Source organism: Diplotaxodon limnothrissa, linkage group LG5, assembly GCF_057381915.1.
Source record: "Diplotaxodon limnothrissa isolate DT_005_m linkage group LG5, D_limnothrissa_male_GT1.1, whole genome shotgun sequence".
NCBI classification, from domain to species: Eukaryota; Metazoa; Chordata; class Actinopteri; order Cichliformes; family Cichlidae; genus Diplotaxodon; species Diplotaxodon limnothrissa.
The window spans coordinates 38,599,985-38,612,852 of record NC_140600.1 but is presented as its reverse complement, the minus strand read 5'-3'; the positions used below and the strand labels follow the sequence as shown (position 1 = coordinate 38,612,852).

At 41.8% G+C, this 12,868-nt stretch overlaps 1 protein-coding gene across 1 annotated transcript; it reads left to right on the top strand.

Moving 5' to 3' along the window:
- Window positions 1–5,596: 5,596 nt before the first annotated feature.
- LOC146632848 (polymeric immunoglobulin receptor-like) lies at window positions 5,597–11,854 on the top strand. The gene is made up of 7 exons (XM_085353563.1): window positions 5,597–5,685; window positions 6,333–6,632; window positions 6,946–7,248; window positions 7,338–7,646; window positions 10,103–10,158; window positions 10,755–11,070; window positions 11,755–11,854. Exons 1-6 carry the CDS (start codon window positions 5,652–5,654, stop codon window positions 11,067–11,069), a joined length of 1,317 nt encoding a protein of 438 aa, XP_085209689.1. The 5' UTR covers window positions 5,597–5,651; the 3' UTR covers window position 11,070; window positions 11,755–11,854.
- The last annotated feature ends 1,014 nt before the right edge of the window (window positions 11,855–12,868 follow it).

The following is a 12,868-nucleotide window of genomic DNA, read 5'->3' as shown; positions in this document are numbered from 1 at the left end:
AGTGGGGACAGCCAATGTATACTTGCTGAAAACATCAGTCATCACCAAAACGTTCTCCAGCCCATTCCGGGAAGGTTCGAGCAAGGTGTAATCAATGGCCAAGATTTCATTTGGTCGAGAAGCCAACAAATGTCCCATGAAACTTTGAGCTGCTGGTTGGGTGTCTTTTGCAACTTGGCAACGTTCGCATCTCTGACACCAACGAGCTACCTCAGCAGACATACCTGGCCAATAGCACCGTGAGCGGAGAAGCGCTAGGGTCCTTTCCACACCTTGATGGCCGTGCTCCTGATGAACATGAGTCAACACCTGCTCAATTAGTGCACTAGGCAGCAAAAGCTGAAGTACCACCTCGGCACCGTCAGGGCGATGAACCTGACGATACAGAACTCCTTCCCTTTCAATCAGACGATCCCATTGTCGTAGCAGCACCAGAGCAAGCTGCTGCCGCTCCTCAAAGCTGGGTCGCTGCTTCCGTCTCCAGAACACCAAGATCTCCTTTATCACTGGGTCGACCTGTTGGAGGGCATGAAGATCAGGAGTAGTGAGATGGGGCAAAACCGTAATGGCAGCTTGTGATACCTCAGCTGGTCCCAGCCGCAAGGCTTGTTGAAGAGGTCCAGGCAAGGCTGTACCAGGAACCATGGCTTTAATCTCCTGAGGATCAGGTGGATGCTGGCGAGATAAAGCGTCTGCGTTCTTATTACTCCTTCCTGACCTGTACTTTAAGTCGAAGTCGAACGAAGCGAGCTGAGCTGCCCAGCGCTGTTCAGTAGCCCCAAGTTTAGCAGAAGACAAGTGACTAAGAGGATTGTTGTCGGTGTAAACAATACACTTATGGCCCAACAAGTACTCTCTAAATTTCTCAGTCATGGCCCACTTAAGTGCCAAAAACTCCAGCTTCATTGAGCTATAATTTAGCATATTGCGCTCAGTGGGCCTCAAACCCCGACTGGCATAGGCTATTGGCCTCACCTTACCTCCCTGCTCCTGGGAAAGCACTGCCCCTAGGCCGGCATGGCTGGCATCCACTTCTAAAATAAAAGGCAAAGAGAAATCTGCATAAGCGAGCACTGGTGCTGTTGTCAGTTTAGTCTTTAATGCCTCAAAACTTTGAGCACACTCTGCAGTCCAGTTCTCCACGACACCATGCTCTGACCTCTTCTTTGATTTTCTGCCTCCCCACTCTGCCACCAGTCTATGCAGAGGTGCCGCCAACTTGGCAAAACCCTCTACAAAACGGCGATAATAGCTGGCAAACCCAAGGAAGGAGCGTAGTTCCGAAACAGTCTTAGGAGGCTGCCAGTTAGCCACCACTTCCACCTTGCTAGGGTCCGTAGAGACACCTTGATCGGAGATGACATGGCCTAGGTAGCGAACCTCCCGCTGGAAAAAGGCACATTTGGCAAGCTTGGCTTTTAAACCTTCCTGCTGAAGCCGACCTAGCAACACATCCAGCCGCTCAAGATGTTGCGATACTGTTGATGAAAAGATTACAATGTCATCAAGATAGAGAAGCAGAGACTGGCACTGTTGATCACCGAAAAGGCGTTGCATTAGTCTCTGGAAGGTGCTAGGGGCATTGCAGGGCCCCCATCGAATGCCTCGCTCAGGACGGGGCGACTCCATTATATGCCGTCGTTGTCAGCAACCTGGACATTTTGCTCGGGAGTGTGATGGGGAACGCGTTCCTCGTTCCCGGCCTCCTTCGCAGGCCCCTCTGCATAATCGCAGGCACTCTCCTTTAAATACGGCTTCGGAAAACTAGCACCCTCCGTATTGCCGAGCCACAGTTCGGGTGGGGTGTCTATTGGCTCAAGGGTTGTTTCTAATGGTCCAGAGGCAGTCTCGAAATTAATTTCATCCTGTCCTCATATAGATGTGGACATGGGCGGTATAAAAGTACCTTGTTTGGTTGATACGGGGTCCATGGTCTCTACCATTACTGAAAGTTTTTTCCGCCAGCATTTTGAGTCCTGGGGTCAAGAGCGTCTCCAAGCTTGTCATTGGTTGCAGCTTAAAGCGGCTAATGGGTTGTCCATTCCTTACCTTGGCTATATCGAGCTAAGTGTAGAGCTCTGTGACAAGTTTCTTCCACAGTGTGGCGTGTTGGTCGTTAAAGATCCTCCAGGTGCAGGACCTTCCACGGTTCCGGGTGTATTGGGGATGAATGTCATTCGGAAGTGTTACCACGAGCTTTTTGGGCAACACGGTGAAGCATTGTTTAGTTTGGGCTTTGTCACAGAGGCCCCTAAACCCCTTGTGCAGGCGCTGCAAAAGTGCCATGACGTTAGTATAAGAGCCCCACTGGATTTGTCTGGCCATGTGAGAGTGAGGGGTAAGCGAGCATGTTGCATTCCGGGTGGTGTAATGAAAGTAGTGGCCGCCACCTGTTCTGAGCAATATTCAGGTGCCACTGTGTTATTTGAACCTACTGATGTTAACTTGCCTGCTGGACTTTTAGCATCCCCTGCATTGGTTCGAGTGGTTAGAGGTACTGCATACATACCAGTTGTTAATGTAGGGACTACGGCGGTCTTGCTTTACCCTAGGACCGTTATAGGGACCCTGGAAGATGTTCATGTGGTCAGTTTGCCCGCTGGTGTGACAGAAGTACTCCCTAACGTAGCCACAATGGCATCTCACACCGCCACTCCTACTGTGCAGGATCAGATGGAAGGGATTGATTTGTCTAAACTGTCAGCAGAGGAACAGGGACAGGTGAGGTCTCTCCTTAAGAAATACAGCTCGGTCTTTTCTGCTCATGACACTGATTTGGGTTGCACTAACTTGATCTCCCATGACATTCCAGTCTTAGACGATATCCCCGTGCGGCAGCGTTATAGGCGCATCCCCCCTTCAGAGTACGAGGTTGTGAAAGAGCATATTAACCAGTTGTTAGGGGCCGAGGTGATTAGAGAGAGTAGCAGCCCCTATGCTTCTCCCATTGTGCTCGTTAAGAAGAAGGATGGCAGCCCGCGCATGTGTGTTGATTATCGGCAACTGAACAACAAGACAAGGAAAGATGCATTCCCCCTGCCGCGCATTGAAGAATCCTTAGATGCGCTGACTGGTGCCCGTTGGTTTTCCACCATGGATTTAGCAAGTGGCTATAATCAGGTCCCAGTTACGGAAGAGGATAGGCCCAAGACTGCCTTCTGTACTCCTTTCGGCCTATTTGAATGGAACCTATTGAACCTCGTCTCTGGATTGAGTATAGCGAACCTAAGTGCCTTTTTGGTGATTTAGTGTCATTTCCAGTATTCTCTGGGTGAAATTCCCAGGGTGGCGTTGTCGTTCTTTAAAACTGAAGAGTATTTACTTTATATCCCAACCTCGTCTCGCCACATATGCCACAAGTATAAATGTACACTTCTGTCTGACACACTGGTACAATCACATTAACACCATTTGACAAACATTTCACTGTATGGCTTCAACAGAGAGAAGTCTAAAAACATGTCTCTGCTTCATCGTGGTGAAGAGTGACCTGACTCTCAATTTACTGGTGGATCTACGTCCCCACCCTCACCTCTGGTCACGAGCTTTGGCTGGTGACCGAAAGAATGAGATTGTGGATGCAAGCAGCGGATATGAGCTCACTCTGAAGGGCGGCTGGCCTCTCCCTTAGCGATAGGGTGAAGAGGTCAGCCATCAGGATGGGTGGCTGGCTCCTTCACATTGAAAGCAGCCAGTTGTTGAGGTGATTCGGGCTTCTGACAAGGATGCCTACTGGGCACTTCCTGGGTCAGGTGGTCTGGGCATGTCCCACCAGGAGGAGGACACGCTGTAGAGATTATATCTCTCGACTGGCGTGGAAACACCTTGATGTTACCTGGGCAAGCTATAGGCGGCTATTAAAAAAAATGCTATAAAAAACGATACGTAAATCGCTCCGTGTGCTCTGCTGAAATAAGAATCTGCCTCCTTGTTACCTGCTTTGACCTGTTTGTGACAATCATGTTGTGTTATGTTATGCCATCATCACACTGTTATCCACTGGACTTTTTTTGATTTTAGGCCAACTCATTACCACAGTGAGTAGTACCACAGGGTCAGGGGTGGAGGGGCGATTTTTGAATGTATACTGGTAAAAAACACATTTGTTGGGATGTTAGAGACTGGAACTCTCTACTGTGCAGTTTTTGTTGTTTGCTTTTCTAAAGTTGTGATCATGTAGTGTTAAAGTTTCATTAATGTTTGCTGGTTTTATTGTAAGTTGATGACATGAGAGTGGATATTAAATAGCATTAAATGAATAAAAATAAATGAACTGTTTTGTCTTTCATGTTATATTCCTTTAAGACAACAAACAAACATATTTTAAGAGACTGTGATAGTAACAATTTTTGCAAAAACATGAGAGCTAACCGATATGGACAACAAATACAAGTCTTGTGCACATTACACCTACAGGAGCTGTTCAGCTACGGAAATACCACAAAGATCCAGGTGCAGTTTTTTACTGATGGTGTTTGCTGATGATAATGAGAGAAGAGGTGTGGAAGTCTGCAGTCACTGAGTCAGTAATGTTAGTCGCTGTTATGCACTTGCCTCAGCAAACTTCATGTGACCCTGGTGCGAGATGTACATTAAATGAAACGATGGTGATCATGCACGTTTTATCTTTAACTTAATATGCTTTTAGCCATAGACCAATAACCCTTGAACCTGTACGTGTAAAAGGAAACATTCTTGTAAACCACAGAAAACATCAGAGGAAGTGGTTTGATACTGAAGGGTGGTGGCTAATTTTGTGTGTTTGAGATAAATTACTACATGCAAAGAGATTTTGAACTCTAATGAGACTACCTACTGTAATGAGATATATAAATAAAGTATATACGTACTGTGTAGTATAAACCACAGGAATAGTGAACTGACTAAAGGGATAGATTTCGTAACATAAAAAGGGCAGATTTTTAGAGTAGAATACAAAAGAGTAGAATATGAGTAGAGTATAAATTATCTCAAAAAAGAGGTATTAAAAAAACTCTTGTCTTAGCCCCAGCGGGTCTGTGATATGAAGGGAAACTAAGCAGGTTTTTATTTTTGTACAAAATTATCTCTGAGATTACAGTTAGCTGAAGCTGTTGATGCAAGCTATCATTTCCCAATAAGCAAAACCAGCTACTCTTTTAGTTTAGTTAAAAACAGCTTTTAAAACTAGAGGTCTTAAATCTGCAAACCTGGATCACTAAAAAGGTCCAAACCTGCAGTTTCCCTCTCTCTTTTTAAATCAAATGTGCAATCTAATGATCCCAGGAGTGACATTTTACAAAACATTAAGTGTCTGAATCATCCCAACACTGAAGTCTTGTTTTGGTCATGAAAAAATATTCAATTTAGTTACAGGCTGTCACAGCTTTCCAGTTCAACCAGGGAAATTTTCACCAACTCATTCACCCTGACGCACACAGCATTTATTTCCTGTTTACTGGCAATCAAAAGAAGTAAGTTACACAGAGGGAGGAGCTGTGTTTAAGGAAAAAAATTAAAAAGGACAGACAGGAAGGTGGGGCAAGAAAGTTTAAAATCACATACGGGTGAAATTCAAGAAACAACCCTGGAGAGTCTCAGACAAACCAGTGAAAGCAAACAAGCCGAGGATACATCAGACTCTTAAAGAAGCATCAGCACGCAGCACGGTGATGTTACTGCTACTACTCATCTTCTCACTGGCAGGTAAAAAGATAACTAACACTTGTTAATACAACAGACTACTGAATGTTACATTACAATACATATGCTGCAGGTGATTATGTGTTTTGGAATGGTTTAAGCTTTTTATTTTTATTTTTATTTTTTTTCAATTTCTTACTTTTTAAGTCTGTTCATATATTTTAAAAATGGCAAAAAGGTTTTTACAACTCAAGCAAACAATCACATTTTAATCATATATAATATATAAATAGAAAAACTAAAATTGTGCTCATGCACTTTAATAAAATATACCATCTTAAAAATGTTAACATTAATTATGTGCACCATTTTTTTTCTTTTACATAACACATTTTCACCTTGTTTATTAAAGCTTTTAGGAAGTAAAACGTCTGATTGGATAATCTCGGATCGTACCATTTGAACATAGCACCCTGAGTCTATCGCTACAACAAACACTGAATTTAAATAGTTACATGGATGAGACATCATGAACCAGGCAACAAATCAAAAGCAGGTCTTAGTGTACAAATATCTTTGTGGTATAAGAAGCGCTAAATATTGTATTTCTCTCATACATTTCAAGAACAAACATACATGAAATTAATGTTGACTTTGACTACGTGGCTGCAGCTCCAGATTCTTACAAAGAGATTTTCTTTCATTTTCAGGTTGTGAATCTGAAGTGAGAGCATGTCACCATCACTGGGCTGAAATCACCTGCAAATATCCTGAAACAAATAACACATATCAGAACATTGATGTAGTTCTTTCCAATGGAACACCTGTACAAACCTCTAAGAAGGACGTGTGGGAAGAAAATGGCAGATTTTTCCTCTACCATGATACAAAAAATAAAAATCTCAAGGTTACAATAAAACATGTTAAAGAGCAAGAGTTTGGGAAGTACAGGTGCAGGTTTTTTCAAAGATCGAACTTATCTGACATACAGGAAGGAAAACTGGAGACTGGTAAGAAATATCATCATCATCACCATCATCCTTGTGTCAGACACCAGACGAGGCACACACAGGAAATCAGAATATTTGATTAAAAAATCGATACAGAACAAAAGAGGAGTTTCGGAAACACTGGGAACTTTTTTTCTGGCTCATGAGCAGTCCTGAGCTGCAGTACGAACTTTTCTAAAACATTTCCACAGTTAGTGAGTCCCCATCTATTCAAAGTAATGGAGCCAAGGACATTTCAAAAAGTCACCTGAACATAAAAGAAACTTGACAAGTCCTTAAAATAAACTGCTTTAATTCTCTGATTTGTTTACAGAGCATATAAACTGCCCGCGAACATATCTCAGCGTGTACAGAACAGCGAACAGCACCATCACATGTGATTATCCAGATGTTTACGAGTCCCACATAAAGTTCTTCTGTAAAAAGAACCGTTTTACCTGTGAGGACATTTTATCAACGTCAAAAGGGACGTTTACTCTCACAGGCAGCAGCCGTGCCTTTAACATTTCCATCAGTCATGTGACCTCACAGGATGCTGGTGATTACTGGTGTGGAGTGGAATCAAATGATGGAAGTTACAGATTATCACACACACAAATACACCTGAAAGTTATAGGTGAGTATTCCACATGTTCAGTATCACAGGTTTAAATGATAAAAGCTGGATGATAAGCTGAAGGCAAATATTTGTCTTTTTGTCTTCAGACATTCAACCTTTGACATCAACTATTGGGCAGAACTTCACATACCAGTGTAAGTACAACCAGGATGCCTCCTCATGTATAAAATTCATCTGCAAAGGAGAAGATTCAACTGTATGCAAACAGCTAGTAACCAGCACAGAGCCTGACGTGAACCAGAGATTTATAATGAAAGAGAACAGCGGGAGTATCACCATTACAGTGAGAGAAGTAACAGCAAACGATAGTGGGATATACTGGTGTGGAGCAAGAGTCCCTCACAAACACAATCAAACACATGACGACTTCTTTGATGGGTTTAATTTGACTCTAGGTAAGTTGTGCTGTTTGTTGTGTGGGTGACTGTCAAGATCAACCTATCAAAGAAAATATATGTCACTTTTTAAGACATTTGCTCGTAGTCAGTCAGAAATCAAAAGGAAATGTGAGGTAACACAGACTGTTTTCTCCTGGACTATAAGTGGAATATTTGGGCTATGCTACAATCATAATTAACAGCAATAGCAGTGTAATATTTTGTGATATAACAACATCACGTCTTTAGTTTCCCTAGTGCACATAAGAATGGATAGAAATTAAGAAAGGCTTTAAGGTACTGGTTAAAAAACTTGACCCAGGATACAACATCATAAATAAAAGTTTCTTTTAAATTTTACTGTGTGACAGTCCTGTGCAGGCTTAACCTGTAGAGTTACAAGGTTTAGTAACAAAATACCAGCATTTTAAATGTTACACTTAAGCTAGGACACTTTTGTCTTTGCATTTGTCTTATGTTGCATCACCACATAAGTCCTCCTTTCCCAATATTGTGTCATCAGTGATAGCAAATCCTTGGGAAAAGTGAAAAATGCCCTAATTATATTTGCCCTAATATGCAGCCTGCAAGCTGCAAGCAGATGATGAAATTTTCCCTTTTCTCTAACATATCATCAGAAATATCCCAAATTTCCTTAAAATATGACATCATTTTAAAAGGTTGATCTCCCACCCCTACTAACTTATACTTAAAAGTGCAGTCAAGACCTTTAGTTAATTATTTAACATCAATATTATCGATAATGATCTACACCAGAAACTGTGTATTAAAAACATACATTGGTTTCTAGACTTTTGAAGTCTGACTGATAAGGTTTTGGGTGCCACCATGTTGTGTGTTCCATACACTGTAACAATGAAACACACAGAAACACATCTGCTTATTAGACTGCTAATGCTAGCATTCTATTACCTGCATGGCGTGCACCACATAGCAGGCTGTACAAATCTGTTCAGTCACGCACACCTCAAATGCTACTGAAAGGTCTGGATCAGAACTAGTGAAAGTCAGGTCAAGGGATTAATTAATAGGTGCATTATTTGCATCGGTTACAAAGTCTGCAAAAGTATATTCTGCAAAAGCACTTGACAAAGTTCACTGTATGAATGTAATAACCTCTGAGGCTGTTGCTGTTTATGCTTCAGTCTTCCTGCACCACCTTCACCACCTGCAGAGGTGTGACGTGAATATTTACAGGTTTATCTTGATGAACATTCATTTTCCTATATATATTTAATATGAAGGGGAAATCTCAGAACACAATACTTTTTAGAAAAACTTTTCCCTCACAGTGCAGTCTTCTTGATATTCAAGGAAAACATATAACACGTTCACAGCGTCAGTGTTTTCACCTGGGAGGGCACTAGTCCTAGAGTCCATCAGCCTTAAACATCTTTACTTAGCACAGTTTAATCTGCACGATATCTGAAACTCTCTGTAACTAGCTTTACTGCAACAGAAGAATTTAGTTTAGAGATGTTATTATAATGTCTAATGTCTGTACTGCTGAACCTTTGACGATATGTTGCTGTGCAGGATGTGAAAAATGATTTCAAAATATTTCTGTCTCAAAACAAACAAAAAACCCCAAACAGATTCTCATCGTTTGATCTTTTTCTTAAAGGAATAAGACTTAATATTCAAAATTGTGTGTTTTGCATATTAACGTCAGTTGTTTCAGTTATATAAGACATACGACTTTCTGAACACTCTCCTTTTCTTCAAGGTCTGAACCAAGGAAGTATTCTCCATCCACATGAGAATAAGAATTTTGGTGAGAGTGTACATTTACTATCTCGCAGAAAACAAACAGACATTTTCACGACGTCCTCGGACAGTGTTGTGTGATGATTGCATGTGAATCAGTTTCCAGTCATCCTGACTCTTTTTGTTTTTTCTGAGGCAGTCGTCGTGTTGACCGTCTGTATGGCTTTTCTGCTGCCAGTGCTGCTGATGGTTGTGATAGTTTTGATCCTTATTTACAAACGTAAGTTCATTTATCACTTACCTTCATTTTTACATCTATATCTAATCATACATCTGGCAGAAAGTTGCCGTGAGCAGGGGGGCAGACAGGTGAGATTTCCAGATCTAAGATGTCAAGACGGAGTGAGCAGCAGAAGGCGGTGGTTAGTTTCTAGCAGGTAAAAAGTTGGCGAGAAGGACCAGTGACAGAGGAGGCCGAACAGCACTACAGTGGTACTAACAATCTGGCGGAAAGTGAAGGTCTCAGCCGGTCCTTAAATACTGACAGGTTATTACTAGAGATGAGCCGTAGTTGAGGAAAGCTGGATGTGAGAATCGGAGCTTCCGGAGTGCATTGTGGAAAAATATGCCAAACAGCAACACACACACTGGATCCTGACAGATGTCAAATGAAGAGCTAGTTAAGTCTCAGTTCAGTCATGTGTCGAAATGAATCTACGTTGTTCTGTTTCTTTTCGATTTCTCAGGCCTTTCATCTTCAAAGGATACAGGAAGTGAAGCAACAGCACAGTATATCAAAGAGGTGAGTGAATGGTGCTCTATGTGTGACTGTGGCAGTGTGTATTGATCCATGCAATCACAGGGAGGTTTCTGATGCAGTACCATATACTTGGCTGCCAGCAACCACATGCCAACCAATCAGTCAATGCATATTTTTTTCCTAAAGACCTGTGGTTGCCAGGGGGGTCACTGACACCTCTCTAGTCCCCTGTGTCCAGGGAATTAGCAGTTTCCTGGCAACTGCCAGCACCAACAGCAACCAGTCAGAGAATACACATGAAAGTAGAGTCACTGCCACATCATCACTCGCCAGTCTCTAGACCTGTGCGGCCGAGGCCTGACCTTATAGTACCTGCTAACACTGACTGATTGAAAGCTCTCCCAAGTAAAAAAAAATAGTGAACTGATTTAATGGATGCATGATTAATAATCCCTGGTTTAGCTTTTTTGGCCATTTTCATATCATTTTATTTGCCAGCGTTCTGAACTAAGCATTGCTTAACAGTTTTAGCAACACCAATTTGAATTTCAAGACGTACAGATAATGATTGATGGTAAACCTCATCAGATCAAATATAAACAGTTCAAACTGTATTTTCTTCTCCTCTTTCTGGAAAGGACAATATCTATGAAGAAATAGAGGAGCATTTCCAGAGTCCAGGCTCAGAATATGCCACAAACACAGTTTATCTCACCGTCGATCATCCTACAAACCATCCTGCCTCACTCCATTACTCCACCATCAACTTTCCGATCAGCTCTGACATAGCTGCTGCTGAGACACTGATCCTCACACCCAGCTCATCGGCCTGCAAATATTCGACTGTGAAGCACAGCACGAGTCTGACTACGTCGACTGCCACACACCCACTCAGACCTCCACAGGAGCCTCTCTACTCAAAAGTCAACAAGTTGAAGCCAAGACAGAAATAAGGTCTGTGAAGAAATATGAAATACATTGACTGATTTATGTCAAATCGTGTATAGTAATTTAAAAATAAAACAAAGAGGTGCAAAACAAGTGTATCAAAATGTTGGCAACATGCTCCCAAACTGAAAAGGAAGTGCGCTGACGTAGAGCTTGACATGTTTTGAAACCAGTCTGATAAGGTGAAACTTGCGGTGTTCTGTTGCATAGATAAATTCTGTCTACATTTCCTTCCTTGAGGTGTTTTTGGTTACAAAATATGAATTTGCTTGCATGCGTTTCTTGTTTGTCCTTGTGCTTTCATGAATGCTGGTCTAGTGATAGGATTCACACAATACTGTAATATTTTTATGGTCACAGTTCCCACATTTCTTAGTGGAATCTTGTGATATTTGGAAATGATAAAAATAGGTTAAATCCAAGATTTGGAAGGAAATCTATTTTCAAATCAAACTGGAAATGTCTTTAATCTCTTGACGTGGTTATGTGAAGTCCATATTCAGCAAAAAAGCCTTGATCATGTTCATGTTGCAGTAAGTCAGAGTAAGCCTTTACCTCAAACTGAATTAAATAAAAATTACAGAAAAGTTTATTTAAATACACATAGCAGCATCATTTTTAATAAAATGACATCAGGATGCTGAGCCTCCACTGGTTTAAATCTGCACTCTCCATCATTCTCCCTTTTAGACTCTCAGTGATGCGATCCACCCCTGTCAACCTCAAACCCACCTCAGCTGGAGCCATCCAAACCTCAGTCTACATCCTCACCACCACCACCTGGACTCTGGTGGGTCCTGTCCTAAAACTTATCACTGCTGGGATTGTGTTCTGCCATGATGAGCTGCTGGAGTCTGACTGCCAAATACAATCATTTCTCTATGTCAGTAAATCATGTTCTTTTAAGTGAACTCTCCTTATTGAAACACTTTTGAGACACATCCCTGGTGTCCTTTTAACAACCCCACAGACTGCAGTGATGGGTTACTTTTTTCAAGCAGCTGCGCGCGCTCCTGCGGACGGTAATCACGATCACTGTCTAGCACAACACCTGGAGCTCAGGGGGCAAAACAATCACATGAGTGCTGCTGTTTGACTGAGGAAGAATAAAGTAGTCGTGGTAAGCCAGTCACATGACCACTTCAAGACAAAGCAACAAGGTGACATATACCAGTTTATAAACTGTGTTGATAGGCCACGTAAAACCAGAGTCGTGATAAAAAATATATACGCGGCGTTTTTTCCTCAATAGTTTCGTCACATTTACTGTCTAAGGACAGCGCAGCGAGACCTCTCTGCTTATGAGCAAAAAAACAAACAAAAAACACCCAAAGTTTTAGGAGTGACGCGAGAGAGAGAGAGAGAGAGAGAGAGAGAGAGAGAGTTTTGAGATGTGAGAGATTTGTGACGTTTAGCGTGTTTGGAGTGTGTAGTTAATGTGTTGTCTTGTGTAGTTAGTGTGTAGTGTTGTGGATAGTTTTGTGTTGTGTGTCAGAACACTGAGGCGACTGCTGTCTCCAGGTAGAAACAGGAGTGATACACCTGCTGCTGTCAGACCTGCAGGTATCAGGCTGTGACGTTCTCCTTTATAGTGGACAGAAATTATTTTTTTGGAGTGGCACAAATAATTTGTGTGACATCTTATTGAATGTAGAACAGCTGATTGTTGTGTAAATAGTTTGAAATGGTTATTTAAAAAATCAAGGTAAAAGGTAAATGGATGCAAATAATTTTGTTGTTTGCAAAACTTGTACATAGGATTTTAAAATTGACCATTTATATTTGCATTTAAAGTTATGAAATA